At 41.2% G+C, this 18,607-nt stretch overlaps 1 protein-coding gene across 2 annotated transcripts; it reads right to left on the bottom strand.

The window, feature by feature from the left end:
* Nucleotides 1–257: 257 nt before the first annotated feature.
* On the bottom strand, nt 258–13,253 carry TAF9B (TATA-box binding protein associated factor 9b). Of its 2 annotated transcripts, XM_036305299.1 has the most exons (7): nt 13,111–13,253; nt 12,423–12,504; nt 11,971–12,107; nt 11,745–11,879; nt 10,633–10,708; nt 3,301–3,411; nt 258–2,226 (listed from the first exon to the last, which is right to left on the bottom strand). In XM_036305299.1, exons 1-7 carry the CDS (start codon nt 13,159–13,161, stop codon nt 2,063–2,065), a joined length of 756 nt encoding a protein of 251 aa, XP_036161192.1. In that variant the 5' UTR covers nt 13,162–13,253; the 3' UTR covers nt 258–2,062. The 2 variants fall into 2 exon arrangements, with proteins under 2 accessions (XP_036161192.1, XP_036161193.1); XM_036305300.1 differs by lacking the exon at nt 3,301–3,411.
* Nucleotides 13,254–18,607: the final 5,354 nt, after the last annotated feature.

Below are 18,607 nucleotides of genomic sequence, written 5' to 3' on the forward strand. Positions count from 1 at the left end.
CTTTTTGAGCCTCAGAATTACTGGGCCTTGTTCATCTTCCTTGAATCTTTTTTAAAAAATCCTCACCCAAGGATATGCATTTATCGATTTTAGAGAGAAAGAGAAACGTTGATGTGAGAGAGAAACATCAACTGGTTGTCCCCTGACTTGCTCCAACCAGGGATAGAACCTGCAATCGGGGTATGTGCCCTGACCTGGAACCAAAACCTGCAATCTTTTGGTGTACAGGATGATGTTCTTAAGTCAAACAAGAAAGATAAATGATACAATTTTTTTATTAATAATCTTGGAACAAATACATTAACAATTCATTATATAACATTTTAAAATTTTGAAAGAACTTTCACATGTATCAATTAACCCTCACAACATCCCTGTGAGGTAGGCAGGGTCAGTGTTATTTTCTTGTTACTAGTGAAGAGAACATGGCTCAAAGGTAAAGTAAGGTCACACAGTTGGTAAAGGATGGAGCCAGGACTACAACTTAGGCCTTTTGACATGCTGCCTCCCTGAGAACATTCAAGTAATGATTTCCTATGCTATATATAATGAACATTTCTCTCCTATGATGTTCATCAGATCTGTTTTTATAAGTTTGATACCACCTTTTCCTAACATCCAAAAACACTTAAAATAAGACATTTCTTTCCTGTTACTGGAGTAATTCTTTATCAAGGGGCATCCTAAGATAAAACTTTGTGTTTTAAATTTTGAAAATCCTCAAATATGAAAATTCATTACAGGAAATTCTGTAAAAGTAATCATATGTTGAATATGTCAAACTTACTTAAGCAGAAACTGTACAAACCTGTTTATACTTTTGAAAACTTAGCAATCTTACCCAATAAGGTATTTAGATGTGTATAAAAAGGGAAAGGTGTTTAGTAACATTACTGGGAAAATCTAAGCAGAGTGTATCTAAGTGCAGTTCACATCACACTAATTTGTTATTGGCCTTCTACAGGAAGGAAAACCATTAGAAAACTTTCAGGTGTGATCCCATCCTAAGTGTGACATCCTCAGCAACAAACTAGAAAAATGATCTGAATTGTACCAATAGGAGGAAGGTTCAAGCAGTAGTGATCAAAGCATGTATGCATGTGGTAAAATACTTGCTCTTCAGTGGTTTTGCCTAGGTCCAGTGTAAATATACTTATCAACGCAGATTTTAAGCTATAGCATCATCTATGTTAAATTTAGAAATGTGAAATATGGTGGAGTTATCAACTTGGAATATAAGACTGAAACTGAATGTAAACTACCTATCAAAAAGAGAGTAAAGCTCAATGGGCATAAAATGCAAGGGATAACAAATTGCTCTGGTATAGAGAGAAAAAGCAAGTGGAAACATCCAGGTTAAAGTGAACTGTAGAACAGCAGGCATATAAAATAGGTTTTAAATATATGAAAATGATACTATGGTGTATTATTAGGAATGATATTTTTAAAATTCCAGTTTTGGGCTTTTAAATTTAAGAGCAATAGGGAAAAACTTAAGTCTATGGGGAGATGATGGTGCAGAAAACAAATGGGATCTAGAAACGGGGTTGAGGAGGTAGGAGGTTAAGGAAAACCAAGAAACAAATACATTCAAAACTGGATTTAGAATCTTAAATACATCCTCTCCAAAGTATTTACTAAGTTCAGAGAATTCTTCATAAAAGTTGGTGACAATAAAAGTGACTATTTTAACTTACAAAAGAAAGTAGTACTTGAATGTAGATTAGAAATTATGCTGTAAAGATTAGTTCACTGATCAGGCCGCAGAAACTGAAACTTAAGTGCTATTGTCAGTGATAGACGGCAGAAAACTGCTTCCAAAAACAGAATTGTAGGACTCAACATTAATGAAACTATTAAATAATTGCTTAACTTTTTCTACTTGAAGCCTAATGAAAAAACATTGGCAGCCTTACTTAAATCTAACAGTTTACACAAATATGAAAAATACTGCAGCTGTCTTTGTTTTCCAAGATAAAACTTGAGAAGATCTAGAATGTTCTAATTCAGTATATTGGGCTCAAAACCAACTATGCATCTGAAATGCATCTAGATTATTTCCTTACAGAGTATCACTGTCATCATCATCTTCATGTTTTCTCTTCAATGGGTTTGATTCATTGGCCGTGTTCTGTGATGAAACCATGTTGGCGGTAATAAGAATATTTTTTGGTCCAATCATTGAAGGATTAATCAGAACATTCTGAACTGCAGTTGTTGTAGGAACTGTAAACAGAGGAGAAAACATCCCCAAACTATGAATTACCCAGGATCAGAAACAAATGGTAAAAAGTGTTCAACAGAGTTGGGTGTAATTCTAATAATTTCCATAGCATTAAGTGCAACTACATCATAGAAGAAACTCAGGTAATTATAATTATAATTATGCTGCATTAAAAGTTGAATTAAATTTTATTTATTTTAAATATATTTTTATTGATTTCAGAGAGGAAGGGAGAGAGAGAGAAACATTAATGATGAGAATCATTGATTGGCTGCCTTCTGCATGCCCCCTGCTGGGGATCGAGCCCACAACCTGGGCATGTGCGATGCTCAACCACTGAGCCATACCGGCAAGGCTGAATTAAATTTTAAATACTTAAATTAGTATCTAATATAAGGTTAAAGGTTTGATGTTAGTTTTATTTTGAACTTTTAACTACCTAAAACTTTACCTAGTACTTAGTCATGGGAAGCAGTGCACTGGATTCATCATACTACACACTCTATATGTTCAACGTAAGAATCTTGCTTCCCTCATAGGCTAATATTTTATATACATAGTTTATTGTGTGTGATTAAGATGTGAATCTAAACATGTGCATTAACAAACTATACTGTAACAGAATTCTACTTATATTATTCCAATTTTATATGTCTCCTTCCATGAAGTGAGTAAAGGTACACTTTTCTTTTGATGTACATTCAGTTGTATAATTTTCTTGAGCTTGAACCCCAAGTGCTTTCTCCTGAAGCTGCCTTAGATTTATGGGCCCTAACTTATTTTACTTCACATTGTTTTTTGAGAATCTGATGGTCACAGTGTATACTCTCCCTAACCCCAAAATGTTATATATACTTAAAATTTCATATATTGTAATTTTAGTGGGCTCATAGACCCCCTCTGAAGATTTGCAGCATTACTGCCACCTTCTTATGTTATTTAAACAATTTAACTCTTGCTATAGGAACACAAACTGTTCTATAGTCACAAATTATTCAGAAATTTTAAAATTCAGAAAAAAATATTTTAAAAGAACCACTTACACCACCACCCCCTTTCCCCACCCATGATGTTACCTGGTTTGACAGGTGTGGACTGAGAAGGTGGAATCTGCACCGTAAACCTTTGGCTTGTCACTGATACTGGAGGTGCAACTTTATTTGTAACAGACACTGTTTGTGGGGTTGCTGTAGTTGTAATTAACAGACTATGTTAGTTAGATGACTTATAAAGGTTCATATTCTGCCCTCTTTACCTTACCAGAAACTACCTTCAAAGCATATAGGGAAGTAATAAAAGGTGAGAAAAAAATCATTAGGAATAAGAGTGAAGTAACTTCAAAAGTGTTTACAAGCTCAATAGTTTGTTTACTAGTAGATGCTAAAACTTCAGGATAGTGCAGTGGTAAAAAATGTAGGTTCTGGAGCCTACCTGCTTGTGTTTGAATCCAGGTTTTTATCACCTACTAGCTGAGTATGCTTGGGCAAGTTATTTAATCCTTTTGTACCTCTCTTTTCTCATCTATCAAATGGGGACAACAGTACCTATTTAATAGGATTCTGTGAGAATTAAAACAAAATAAACCACATAAAGCTCTTCAAACAGCGACTGGCATGGAATTTTAGTGACAGGAAGTCATAAAATTGAGTGTTTAAAAAAGCTAGCCGAATAATGACCCACGTTTTCTATTAATTATCCTACATGGCACTTTTAATTTTTGTCACTTGCTGAGAACTAGAAGATGTCTATTATGCCCATGAAATTAAATCACACACATCTAACAAAAAGCCTATCAGCCCTAACCGGTTTGGCTCAGTGGATAGAGTGTCGGCCTGCAGACTGAAGGGTCCCAGGTTCGATTCCGATCAAGGGCATGTACCTTGGTTGTGGGCATATCCCCAATAGGGGGTGTGCAGGAAGCAGCTGATAGATGTTTCTCTCTCATTGATGTTTCTAACTCTCTATCCCTCTCCCTTCCTCTGTGTAAAAAAATCAATAAAATATATATATATTTTAAAAAGCCTATCAAATATACCCTTTGGGGTCCTCAGGTTGGCAAAAAAAATATTTCTTTTTTATATTCAGATTTTTTTTAAGTAGAAAGAGATCTTGGATATAACCATGTTCAACACCCCTCATTTTAATTCAACCCTTTAATCCAAGGTAAAATTCAAATACCACCCCATTTTGTAAATTTTTTTATTCAGAAGTCATTGCCTGCCTCTGAAATTCCCTTAATATGTTAAAGGAGCCTTATTATTAGTGTCTTATGTTGTTCCCTCAATTACAAGCCTCTGCTAACCTTTTTCATCCTTGTGAGCACGTGGCTTTTGTGCCTTGCTCCTAATAGGCACTCAACATATATTTGCTTAATGGATGAATTTCCCAAGACTCAAAGACTCAGTGTGTAAACTGATGTCACAGCTCTCTAAAAAAAAATGCATTTTTGGAAACATGTATGTTCCTAGTTTTTCCTTGGCCTCCAATTTTTCCTCCCTAGTTTTTCCTCCAATTGGCCTGGAGGTCCATTCCTCCCAGTGATACCAACAGCAATTAAGGGTTAACTACAACAAGACTGTGCACACAGCCCACAAAGGGGTGCACCAAGAGTGTCCAACTCAGGTAACTTGGGGATGTAAGGTTTTCCATATACCCCTTTCTCCTAGAACCAACCTGCCCAGGGATAGTTATTTGAAAAACTACAACTATCAAGAGAACCAAGATGGCAGCATAGGTAAACACCTATACTTGCTGCCTCTCACAACCACATCAAAATTACAACTAAAAGGCAGAACTACTACCACCCAGAACCATGGAGAGGTGAGGAAAGTGCATTGAGACTGGTGAGAGTTGCAGAGGCGCAGAAAGTGCTGGCACCTGGACGTGCTGCTCTTTTAATCAGGAGGGAGATACAAGCTCCCACTTGCTCTGAACTCCAGTTCTGGGTGAGACTCTGGGGGACCCAGACACATACGGGGAGAAATGGGACTGTCTGGCATCGGGACAGGAGCATGAGGGAGGCTTTTTCTCAGAGGTGCTTGCAGCGATCATTGTTCCTGCACGGGGGTGCGGGATGCAGAGACCCGGGGACCTCTCCGGTGCAGGGCTGACTGGCAGCCATTGCTGTTTGCTCCACCCTGGTGATTCCCAGAGACCCCACACCACCCAATTTACAACTCCATCCAAGCTGTGTGCAGAAGCTTTTGCATATGAATGGCCTGTCCTTTCTCCACCTAAAACCTGTCAAACTACAGCTGGGTCAGAGAGCCCCAGAGCTTCCAAAAGAAGGCCCAAGGTCTGGCAGCAGTAGCCTGCCTTGCTTCACAGCTGGGCCTCATCTGGGCACTTCCAAACCCCATACAAAGAGGAGCAATCTGCAGATGTCTCTGTAGTTCCTGCTGGGTGGCCCCAGACAGTGACTGACCTTGCACCTCCTTGGAGATCCAAGAGCCAGTGTACCCAGTGGTCAGAGTGAGACCATACCGGATTACAACTCTTCACATCCATAAGATACACACTCAAGGGGCAAACTCAGTGAGCACCAAAGCCTCATTGAAGCATGTCCTGCCCGATAAGGGTGTCTCCTGCACAACAGATCTTCCAGTGTAGACACAGATGGTCATCACAGCCAACTGGCCTGGAGGTCCATTCCTCCCAGTGATACCAACAGCAATTAAGGGTTAACTACAACAAGACTGTGCACACAGCCCACAAAGGGGTGCACCAAGAGTGTCCAACTCAGGTAACTGGGGAGGCTGAGCCACTGGGCCCTATAGGACAACTACCACACAAGGCCACTCTATCAACTCAAGGAGACTTAGCAGCTACCCAGTACATAGAAACAAACAGGGAAGAAGCCAAAATGCAGAGACAAAGAAACAAGTCACAAATGAAAGAAATGGATGAAAGCAAAGTACTGGATATAGAGTTCAAAACCACGGTTATAAGGTTACTCAAGAATCTTCTAGAAACCTCTGAGAAATTTGGTGAGACCCTCAAGGATATGAAAAAGGACCAATCAGAAATGAAGCATACACTGACTGAAATAAAGAATAATATACAAAGATCCAACAGCAGACTAGAGAATCCCAAGAATCAAGTCAAAGATTTAAAATCTGAAGAAGCCAAAAACACCCAACCAGAAAAGCAAAAAGAATCCAAAAATATGAAGATAGTGTACGAAGCCTCTGGGACAACTTCAAGCGTACCAACATCTGAATTATGGGGGTGCCAGAAGAAGAGAGAGAGCAAGATATTGAAAACCTATTTGAAGAAATAATGACAGAAAACTTCCTCTACCTGGTGAAAGAAATAGACTTACAAGTTCAGGAAGCACAGAGAACCCCAAACAAGAGGAATCCAAAGAGGACCACACCAAGACACATCATAATTAAAATGCCAAGGGCAAAAGACAAAGAGTCTTAAAAGCAGCAAGAGAAAAACAGTTAGTTACCTACAAGGGAGTATCCATACAACTGTCAGCTGATTTCTCAACAGAAACCATGCAGGCCAGAAGGGAGTGGCAAGAAATATTTAAAGTGATGAATAGCAAGAACCTACAACCAATATTACTCTACCCAGCAAAGCTATCATTCAGAATTGAAGGTCAGATAAAGAGCTTCACAGACAGGAAAAAGCTAAAGGAGTTCATCACCACCAAACCAGTATTATATGAAATGCTCTAAGAAGAGGAAGAAGAAAAAAGTAAATATAAAAAATTATGAACAACAAAGTGACAATATATATCTATCAACAAGTGAACCTAAAAATCAAATGAATAAAAAACCTGATGAACAGAATGGACTGGTGAATATAATAGAATCAGGGGCATGGAAAGGAAGCAGACTGACAATTCTCAGGGTGAAGGGGCTGTGGGGGTGCGGGAAGAGATTGGACAAAGAGCTTACACCTATGGATGAGGACAGTGGCGGGGGGAAGGCCTGGAGTGGGGTGGGAACCGGGTGGAGGGCAGCTATGGGGGGGGAAAAAAGAGGAACATCTGTAATAATCTGAACAATAAAGATTAAAAAAGAAAAAAGAAAAATTACAACTATCATTGAAAAAAACCTACAACTGTCATCATCTTCAGGAACAAAATAGAAGAAAGCCTTAATGGAAGAAAGCCTAAAAGTACACAGAAATCTGGGTTCTATTGCTTTCTTTTACAAACTCGGGAAGTGAGAACTTTATATCTTCATCCCTAGGCAAGTTTTCTTATGTATTAAAGAGTGGTTCAAAGAATTTGATGACGTTTAATGAAGCAGTCATGTTTTATTTGGTCAAGAAATTTCACAGTAGGTAGGTGTTTTCTTGACCATTACTGTAAGGAATTGTTAACATTTAAGTAAGTATGGAGTTTAGGCTTTAAAATTCAACAGAGTAGTTGCTTAGGTCTTATGCATTATAAAACCCATTGGAAAAAAATTTAAAGTTAAAAACTTGCACCTTTTATTTTAAAATATGTTTTTTAGTGATTTCAGAGAGAGGAACGAAGAGGGGGAGATAGAAACATTGATGAGAGAAAACCATCAATCAGCTGCCTGCTGCCTGCCCCCTACTAGGGATCCAGCCTGCAACCTGGGCATGTGCACTGACCACATGAACCCACAGCCCCTTGATTCTTGGGTCAACACTCAACCTCTGAGCCACACTGGCTGGGCAAAACGACAGTATTGATCGTAGCAAAACGGCCAAGAAGTGATCTAACTAGGAATAAAAATCACAACTGATAACAAATTGGTTAACTTACGAAAAACATGTGTAACTGATTACCATAGCTTAGACTTAGAAAAAAAAGGGGTAGCCCTGGCCAATTTGGCTCAGTGGATAGAGTGGCAGACTGAAGGGTCCTGGGTTCGATTCCAGTCAAGGGCACATGCCCAGGTTGCAGGTTTGATCCCTGGTGGGAGATGTGCAGCAGGCAGCCGATTGATGATTCTTTCTCATCATTGATGCTTCTCTCTCTCTCTCCCTCTCCCGTCCTCTCTGAAATCAATATAAAAAAAGCATATTCACTTAATATGAATCTACAGATGAGCAGTATATGACCAAAACCTTACACAAACTTATATGCAAATTTCTATTCACAGAGGTCACATGCAGTTAGAAGTGTACAAGTAATGCTATACTAGGCTGGTTTGAAAATGCTGAAATGTAAATTCATATCCTAAGAATATGAAGAGATTATCTACACACCTCAAAAATCAAATGATGCTTATACCAGAGTTATATGACATCTACAGGACTCAAGTTATAAGCAATAAGAGCTAGAAAACAATACTGATCAAAGAGAAGGGATTTTTTTTTTTCTGAAAATACTTTGTGAAAGAAATCCAGCAAGAATTTAGGACAAAAAAAATCAGGAAATCTAAATCAATTATTTATATACTAGAGGCCTGATGCATGACATTCATGTACTGGGGAGAGGGGTCCCCTCAGCCCGGCCTATGCCCACTCACAGTCCAGGATCCCTCGGGGGATGTCCACTAAGGGGTCCTTAGTGCTACTGCTGAGGCAGGAAAGGCTCCTGCCACTGCCACTGTGCTCCCCAGCTGTGAACCCGGCTCCTGCGTTGAGCGTTTACCCCCTGGTGGTCAGTGTGTGTGATAGCGACTGGTCGTTCTGCCATTTGGTCAATTTGCATATTAGCCTTTTATTATATAGGATTTCCTTATTATCTAATCAATGACATTAAAAAGATGCAAATAGCCCTAACTGGTTTGCCTCAATGAATAGAGTGTCAGCCTGTGGACTGAAAGGTCCCAGGTTCGATTCCAGTCAAGGGCATGTACCTTGGTTGTGGGCACATCCCCAGTAGGATTTGTGCAGGAGGCAGCTGATCGATGTTTCTCTCTCATCGATGTTTCTAACTCTCTATCCCTCTCCCTTCCTCTCTGTAAAAAATCAATAAAATATATTTTAAAAAAAGATTCAAATAATGGTTTCTCTTTTTTTATTGTTTAAAGTTTTACATATGTCTCCGTTTTCCCTGACTGACCCCCCCCACCGCAACTCCTAAATATCATTCTCATCTTGAGAACATTATACTAAGTGAAATAAGTCAGTCATAAAAAGCTAAGAACCATATGATTTTACTCATATGTGGGATATAAAACAAACTCGTGAACACAACAGTGTGGTGGTTACCAGAGGGAAGTGGGTGGGGGGAGGAGGGGGTTCTAATATATGGTGACAAGAGAAGATTTGACTTTGGGTGGTGAGCACTTGGCACAATATACAGATCCTGTAACACTGAAACCCCCACCTGAAACCTATATGTTCATGTTGACCAATGTCACCCCAATAAATTTAATAATAAAAAAATACCATTCTCCACTAAAAGGAACCAGCGCTCTTTGGAGAAATAGGTGATTCTAGGACTGGGGTAGAAATATAAGCTGAGCTTGGAACATCTTTTGCCAGAAAGCAAGAAATGCTCAAAGAATGATGGATGGGCATAGATGAAGGCACTGATGAAGGGGTCAGGATACAGGGGTGGGGAACCTTAATTCTGCCAAGGGACATTTGGATATTTATAACGTCATTCATGGGCCATACAAAATTATCAACTTAAAAATCAGCCTGTTGCCCTAACCGGTTTGGCTCAGTGGATAGAGCATCAGCCCATGGACTAAAGGGTCCCAGGTTAATTTCTGGTCAAGTGCATATACCTCACCATCCTGCAGGAGGCAACCAGTCGATGTGTGTCTCTCAAATCCATGTTTTTTCCTCTCTCTGTCCCCTTCCACTCTTTCTAAAAATCAATGAAAAAATATCCTTGGGCAAGGATTAACAAACAAACAAACAAACAAATCAGCCTGCTATATTTGGACAAACATTTAATTAACTCACCCCTAATGTCTTGGCAGGGCCATACCAAATGATATCTTGGGCCTTATACGGCCCATGGGCTGGACATTCCCCACCCCTGGTATAGGACAATCAGTGCTACTTTTGAAGTGGTTAATATTAAAACAGAATTTTTTCCCTTTGATATCCTTAAACTTTTTGTACATTTTAAAACTTTCTTTTGACTGCATTCTGTTGTCAATTTATTCAGAAATTTCTGATAATAAATTGGCTACTGCCATGAGTGTATTTGGCAACTTCACTTGTATAGGAGGCAGAAAGAACACAGCTTAAACTATTGGTATTATAGTTTATACTAACCACAAGGTTGGGTAATGTCCACATTTATACTCATTTGGGACCAGACATTCTTTATGGCTTTCTCATTTTGAAATCTCATAAAATACATGTCTATAGCTTTACTAGAGGATGAGTAAATGTAATGATGGCAACACACATATGGGAATTTCTGACTCACCTTTTGATTTGAATTATAGTTCAAAATCAAGTGCTGAGGCACTTCTTTACCACCCAGAAAAGGCATTTCCCTTCTCACTTACCTATAGTAGGAGTGGTAGGTCTGCTACTAACAGCACCAACACTTAATCGTGGAAGTAGTCTTCCTTGGTTAGGTCCCTAAGGGTTTAACAAATTAGTTTTAATGTTGTTCACATTTGACACTTAAACTTACCAGGAATGAAATTAGGATTGTTGATGTGAATTATTAATGGATAATCCATGGCAAGAATGTCTTGTTTTTGTTCTATTAGTGTTCTAAATTTAACATTAAAACTAGGGTTTTTATAAATGGATGTGAGTATGTATATAAGTAAATATATAATTATATAGTATTTGGTTTAAGGTAGAGTCTTATTTGGGGATAACAGCTAACTTCCTTATAATTTTTAATCTTATCTTAACTAGTCAACATCTAAACCTCCCAAAATAAACTCTTACTAGTATAGTGGAATTTCGGACATCAAAAGCAGCCCAGCCCTAACCGGTTTGGCTCAGCGGATAGAGCGTCGGCCTGCAGACTCAAGGGTCCCAGGTTCGATTCCGGTCAAGGGCATGTACCTTGGTTGCGGGCACATCCCCAGTAGGCGGTGTGCAAGAGGCAGCTGATGGATGTTTCTCTCTCATCGATGTTTCTAACTCTCTATCCCTCTCCCCTCCTCTCTGCAAAAAAGTCAATAAAATATATTTAAAAAAAAAAAAAGCAGCCCAATGTGAGGATAACTTTTTCAGTGGTGGGAGAGCCTTAGGTCATATTTCAGAAAGCAAGTTCAATTCCTGATGGTTTATTATCAGGCTTCAATGAAAAACTATGGTAAAGTGGAAAGATTGGGAATTATGAGATCTGAATATTAGTCCTAGCTTTGCTACTAACTACATAGGTAAGTTTAGGATCACTTTCCTGGTGTGAAATATGAGTGTTGGGTTAGATGAACACTGAAGCTCCTTTTAGCTCTAAAAATCTTAGATGTTATATTTTGTTTTTTTAACATAGCAGGTAACTGCAGACATGGTATTTTCAAAGCAGCGAATTAAAAAACAATCCTAGTAAATTAAATTATCTTAGCTTTTAATATACTGTACTAACTACTTGCTTTTTACAAATTCCCCTAATATATCTCAACTTTTTAAAAAGCTAAATTGACCAAGTTTTTACCTTTTTCATTAAGGACTTCAGCCTATAATTTGGAGATATTAAGCAGTATCTGTCAGGTGGCAGTCTGGGTCCTGCATATGGCTTAATCAGAGGTAAAGGAGTTTGATTTTTCTGCCTTGCGATATCCAGTAAAAACTAAAAAAACAAAAACAAAAACAAAAAACCTTATTATAACTACAACGAAAAAATTGTAAGTCGAATTAACTTTAAATAAACGTTTGCTCACATCTCTTGGGGGAGGAGAGGTAAAAGATTGATCAGCACGACACTGGATTGCCAGTCTCACATCATCTGCATCAACATTAGGTTTCTTAGCATGGCTTGAATAAATTTTTGCATCGTCCAGAATTGTAGTTACATATCCTTTAAGAACAAAACATTATTTTCTTAAACATGAGACTAGCTTAATATTTATGGCCCCTTTTCTTAATCGAAGATTCCATTGATTTCTGAATTAGTTTATGCATTTTGTTTTTAATATCTAATTGTTCTATGTCTATGATCAATTAAAAATATCTCAGTATAAATACCATTTCCCCTTATCTTGAGCTCTCTTTACTGCTTTAAGCTGAATTCTATGATGTTAACTGTTAATAATTTAGTTGAAAATGTTCTTACAATAAAACAATCTTTTCAAATTCACAAAGTAGGCAAATTTTTGGTGTTTTATTAACTTACGGAAAGCAAATTCCAACATTTGGTTTATAACTCTTGGTTCGTACTCCGTAATTCCCATATCCTTCAGGATCTGTGCCATCACCTGTGGATTCAAATAAGAAACACCGGATGCATAATCTAGGTATTAGAAATCAAGACTGGACCCAAGGTAATATCTGTACTTATGATACAAGGTCCCCGTTCTCTGGGCTCCAAACTTGTACTCCTCCTTTTCTTCACAAGTGAGTGTCAGGAACACACCAAATGCTGTAGCACCCTCTTTGCAGAAAACTTTCATTTGGGCTGGGAGTGGGGGTGCAAAGAGAGAAGGCCGGGTTTGGTTTTCCCAGCGGAGGCAGGGGTGGCTACAGCTGGTTGTCATTTTCGGATGTGGCGATGGGGGAGGCTAGCTAACTCCAGAACTCTGGACGCCAGAGTACGAGCACATTACACTTGCAGCTGAGACGAAGAGGTCGCGAGGACCGAGGTCCCGGAGACAAAGCCCGGCTGCTGGCCTGCGCGCTCCGGCGGGGCCCCCGGATGGCGGGAGGACGCTCCGGAGCCAGAACCCCCATCCCACTCCTTCCGGGCCGCCCAGGTTGGGCTGAAGCCAGCACGCAAGACCATTCTCAGGCCTACGCCTGCGCCTGCCTCCCAGGTTCCTGGCTGTGCCGAGCTTTGCGCCCCGCCTCTCATCTTTCGCACTCACCAAGGCGTCTCTCGGAGCGTTCTTGCCAGGCGCCATCTTGCCCGACTCCATGTTTTCCCGCCGTTCGTCATCCGGGGAGAGAAGGCTGCTTGGGAGCTCCTCGCTCAGGCTCCACCCGCGGGTGGGTGCGGAAGGCGGGGTTACCGCGACGCCCTGCAGGCCGCCTCCTCCCAGCAGCTCCCCATCCCCGAGGAGGAGGATGGGGAGCCTATTGGCTCGGAAGGTGCGGGCAAAACTTCCTTGAGGAGGGACCCTCTCCCCCCCCCCCCCCCCAGCCAACACTTGGAAGAGCTGAGAAGCTCCTCTTCCCAGTGTTGTTCTCCGCAGAAGTGCACCCAAAGGGCCGCTCTTGTCTTTTCTGGGGCTTCTCCTCACACCTCCCCTGCTGCCACTTTGGCCCCTTCAGTTTCCTCCACTGGTCCCTGTGGTAGAGTTGTCAGGTCAAAAGCAAAACACGGGTTAAATTTGAATAGCAGATCAACAACTACATTTTTAGCATAAGTATATCCCAAATATCACCCGGGCCATACTTCTACAAAATTACGTGTGACTGATGTGACATTCACGTTAGGTCTGATCAAAGAATTGAATCAATACCCCTTCCCTGGGAGCTGACCTTGAGGCCACTTCACAATGGACATTCCACTTGCTGAGACCACATTCCACTTGCTAAGACCATTATCTCTCCCCTCAGGAGTTTCCCAGAATCCAGACCTGCACAGAGCATTCCCTGGCCAGAAAAAGCCTGCCTAGAGTCCTTTAAAAACCTGACTCCCCGTCTTTTGGGGCTGGCACCATTTTGGGGCTCAGCCCATCTGCTATCCAGATGACCTAATAAATTCAAGGTGACCTTGCAAAGTCTATCAGTGTCTCCATCCAGCCTTACCATGCTAACAGTCTGAGCCAACAGCCTCCTCACCAAGACTACAGAAATATGTCCCCAAAATTGTGCCCCCCCCCCATTCTCCACACAAACAGAGGGATCTTAGTCATAAATCAAATAATTCTGTTCCTTTCCTTAAAACCCTCCAATGGCTTTCCTCACACAAAAATTCATACTGATTTTTGGGGATTAATGGGCCCTTCAGTTTTAAGCAGGAGTTTACTTCATCAGACTTGTCTGAATTGGTCATCCCCAGGCATCCATCTTGAACTTTGCACAGGTTTCCCAAGAACTTTATATTCTTAGCACATTGTTTCCAGTGGGAACCTCGATACCTATGCTCTGCTAAAACCTTTCCCAACTCACCGCAGGCAACCTCTATGTAAGAGTAATACTTTTCTCCCTTTGAATAGGTAGTATATGTACAGGCTACACAATTTAAAAAATACATATTAAAAGACAAGAAAAAGAAAATCTCTCTGGCTTGTTCTAGCCACTCATTTCTCTTTTCATAAAAGGCACCACTGTTTGCCAGCTTCTTTTTTTTTTTATTGATTAAGGTATTACATATGCGTCCTTATTATTTACCAGCTTCTTGTCTACATAAATTACAAATATTATCTTTATATCGTGTTCTCCCGCCCAAATGGTACTAAACCATTGGGATGACCAACCTCTAGAGCAGGGGTTGTCAACCTTGGCTGCACATTAGAATCACCTAGGAATCTTTTTTATTTTTTTTTAAATTAAATCTTTATTGTTCAGATTATTACAGTTGTTCCTCTTTCCCCCCCCATAGCTCCCCTCCACCCAGTTCCCACCCCACCCTCTGCCCTTACCCCCGCCACCCACTGTCCTCATCCATAGGTGTACAATTTTTGTCCAGGCTCTTCCCGCACCCCTACACCCCTTTCCCCTCCGAGAATAGTCAGTCCACTCCCTTTCTATGCCCCTGATTCTATTATATTCACCGGTTTATTCTGTTCATCAGATTATTTATTCACTTGATTTTTAGATTCACTTGTTGATAGATGTGTATTTGTTGTTCATAGTTTGTATCTTTACCTTTTTCTTCTTCTTCCTCTTCTTAAAGGATACCTTTCAGCATTTCATATAATACTGGTTTGGTGGTGATGAACTCCTTTAGCTTTTTCTTATCTGTGAAGCTCTTTATCTGACCTTCAATTCTGAATGATAGCTTTGCTGGGTAAAGTAATCTTGGTTGTAGGTTCTTGGTATTCATCACTTTGAATATTTCTTGCCACTCCCTTCTGGCCTGCATGGTTTCTGTTGAGAAATCAGCTGACAGTCGTATGGGTACTCCCTTGTAGGTAACTGACTGTCTTTCTCTTGCTGCTTTTAAGATTCTCTCTTTGTCTTTTGCTCTTGGCATTTTAATGATGATGTGTCTTGGTGTGGTCCTCTTTGGATTCCTTTTGTTTGGGGTTCTCTGCACTTCCTGGACTTGTAAGTCTATTTCTTTCACCAGGTAGGGGAAGTTTTCTGTCATTATTTCTTCAAATAGGTTTTCAATATCTTGCTCTCTCTCTTTTTCTGGCACCCCCATAATTTGGATGTTGGTACGTTTGAGGTTGTCCCAGAGGCTCCTTACATTATCTTCATATTTTTGGATTTTTTCTTTTTGTTTTTCCGGTAGGGTGTTTTTGCTTCTTCATATTTCAAATCTTTGACTTGATTCTTGGGATCCTCTAGTCTGCTGTTGGAACTCTGTATAATATTCTTTATTTCAGTCACTGTATGCTTAATTTCTAGTTGGTCCTTTTTCATAACCTCGAGGGTCTCACTAAATTTATCGGCGGTTTCTAGAAAATTCTTGAAAAACCCTATAACCGTGGTTTTGAACTCTATATCCAGTAGTTTGCTTTCCTCCATTTCTGTCACTTGTGACCTGATTCTTTGTCTCCACGTTTTTTATGCTTCCCTGGGTTTATAGAGTGGCTTTCTGTGCTAGGTGTCCTATAGGGCCCAGTCCTATAGGGCTCAGCCTCCCCAATTACCTGAGGTGGACACTCTTGGTGCACCCCTTTGTGGGCTGTGTGCACAGTCTTATAGTCTTGTTGTAGTTAAGCCTTGATTGTTGTAGGTATCACTGGGAGGAATTGACCTCCAGGCCAATTGGCTGTGAGAATCAGTTGTGTCTGCAGTGGGAGAACTTCTGTGCTGGAGACACCCTTCTGGGGCAAGACTTGCTTCAGTGGGGCTTTGGTGCTCACTGAGTCTGCCCCCTGAGTGTGTCCCTCATGGATCTGAGGAGTTGTAATCTGGATGGTCCCACTCTGACCACTGGGTACACTGGCTCTTGTGTCTCTAAGGAGGTGCTAATTTAGCCTCTGCCTGAGGCTACCCAGCAGGAGCTATGGAGAGATCAGCAGATTCCTCTTCTTTGTTTGGGGTTTGGAGGTGCCCAGATGAGGCCCAGCTGTGAAGCAATGCAAGCTGCTGTGGGGCCTTGGGCCTTCTTTTGGAAGTTCTGGGTCTTTCTGACCCAGCTACAGTTTGTTAGGTAATTTTCAGATTGTAAAGGGCCAAGCCATTCATATGCAAAAGCCTCTGCACACAGCTTGGGTGGGGCGGGGTCTCAGGGGATCAACAGGGCGGAGCAAGCAGCTATGGCTGCTCCTCAGTCTTAACCTAAGAGGCCCCGGGGTCTCAGTGTTCGCTGCAAGCACCTCTGAGAGAAAGCCTCCCTAGAGTTCTGCCTGATGCCAGACAGTCCAGTTTCTCCCTGTATGAGTCTGGGTCCCCAGAGACTCGCCCAGAACTGGAGTTCAAAGTGGTTGGGAGCTTGAGCCTCCCTCCTGATTGAAAAAGACAACCGTATCCTCAGTTGCCAGCCCTTTCCACGTGCGCCTCTGTAGCTCTGCACTTTACTTCCACACCTCCTCTGAGTCTCAGTGTGCTTTTCTCTTTCCTTCTAGTTGTAGAATTTCCACTCAGCCAGCCCTCCTGTGGTTCTGGATGATGTCTGTTTTATCTTTTAGTTGTATTTTTGAATTGGCTGTGGGAGGCAGCAATTTCAGGTGTTTACTTATGCTGCCATCTTGGTTTCTCCTGGGAATCTTTTTAAAATCCTCATTTCTGGGCCTCATCGTCTGGAAATTCTGTTTCTTTGTTATGGGGAGGGGCCACAACATTAGTAAAAAGAAACAGAATTTCTGGAGGATGAGGCCCAGAAATCAGGATTTTAAAAAGATTCCCAGGTGATTCTAATGTGCAGCCAAGGTTGAGAACCACTGCTCTAGAGCAGGGGTCCTCAAACTACGGCCCGCAGGCCACATGCAAATACAAATACTGTATTTGTTCCCGTTTTGTTTTTTTACTTCAAAGTAAGATATGTGCAGTGTGCATCAGAATTTGTTTATAGTTTTTTTTTAAACTATAGTCCGGCCCTCCAACGGTCTGAGGGCCCCCTGTTTAAAAAGTTTGAGGACTCCTGCTCTAGAGAGTAACCCAGGATACAGCTGTACTAGATGAAAGACCCATAATATATAATAAATAATTGTGAACAGGTGTGTTATTGCTTTAATATAAAAATAGATATTAATTTAAAATTATTTTTATGTTTTATTGAGTTTTATGTTACATACATGCTATTATTTAGGACTACTTAACAGTGGCAATTAGTTTATATTTAATTTTAATATATTTAATATTTAATTTTAGTACTAATTAAATAATATGTGTAAGAAAATATTTTTTCATATTTCAGTTCTGTGTCATAACAATTTATTTTAACTCTTGGATATTTAAATTTTATAGCTCATGTGGTACATTAATATACATAAATGTAAGACTTTTAAAAAGTAGAATGTAAATACAATAAGATAAACATCTATAATCTATTGTACATATCTACACTAATAAAAGAGAAACATGCTAATTGGCATACGACCGCTACCCTTCCCATTGGCTAATCAGCAAGATATGCAAATTAACTGGCAGCCAAGATGGCGGCCAGAAGCCAGGCAGCTGATGCGAACAGGGAGGCTTGCTTGCCCCAGCATGAGGAAGCCAAGGTTCCCCGTCTGCAGCTGGGGGGCTCTGAGCTCCTGAAGCAACAACTCCAAAAGATACAATGTTTCAATTATAGAAGCTAAAAGATGGCGGTTAATTTGCATACTCAGGCTCCAAGCTGAGCGAAGCCAAACAGCCCTGAAGCGGCAGGGCAGAGAGGCCTCAGGGCCCCGGGAACAGTGGAGCAGACAGGCCTCCTGGCCCAGGATCAGCGGAGCCGAGAGGCCTCCTGGCCCCTGGGATCAGAGGAGCCCCGAGGCCTCAGGACCCCGGGATCAGCGGAGCCGCGAGGCCTCAGGACCCCGGGATCAGCAGAGCCAAGAGGCCTCCCGGCCCCAGTTATCAGCGGAGCCGAGAGGCCTCCCGGCCCTGGTTATCAGTGGAGCCGAGAGGCCTCCGGGCCCCGGGATCAGCGGAGCCGAGAGGCCTCAGGACCCTGGGATCAGCAGAGCCAAGAGGCCTCAGGACCCTGGGATCAGCAGAGCCAAGAGGCCTCCCGGCCCCAGTTATCAGTGGAGCCGAGAGGCCTCAGGACCCCGGGATCAGCGGAGCTGAGAGGCCTCTTGGCCCCTGGGATCA

Source organism: Myotis myotis, unplaced genomic scaffold (assembly GCF_014108235.1).
Source record: "Myotis myotis isolate mMyoMyo1 unplaced genomic scaffold, mMyoMyo1.p scaffold_m19_p_4, whole genome shotgun sequence".
In the NCBI taxonomy this organism is placed as follows: Eukaryota; Metazoa; Chordata; class Mammalia; order Chiroptera; family Vespertilionidae; genus Myotis; species Myotis myotis.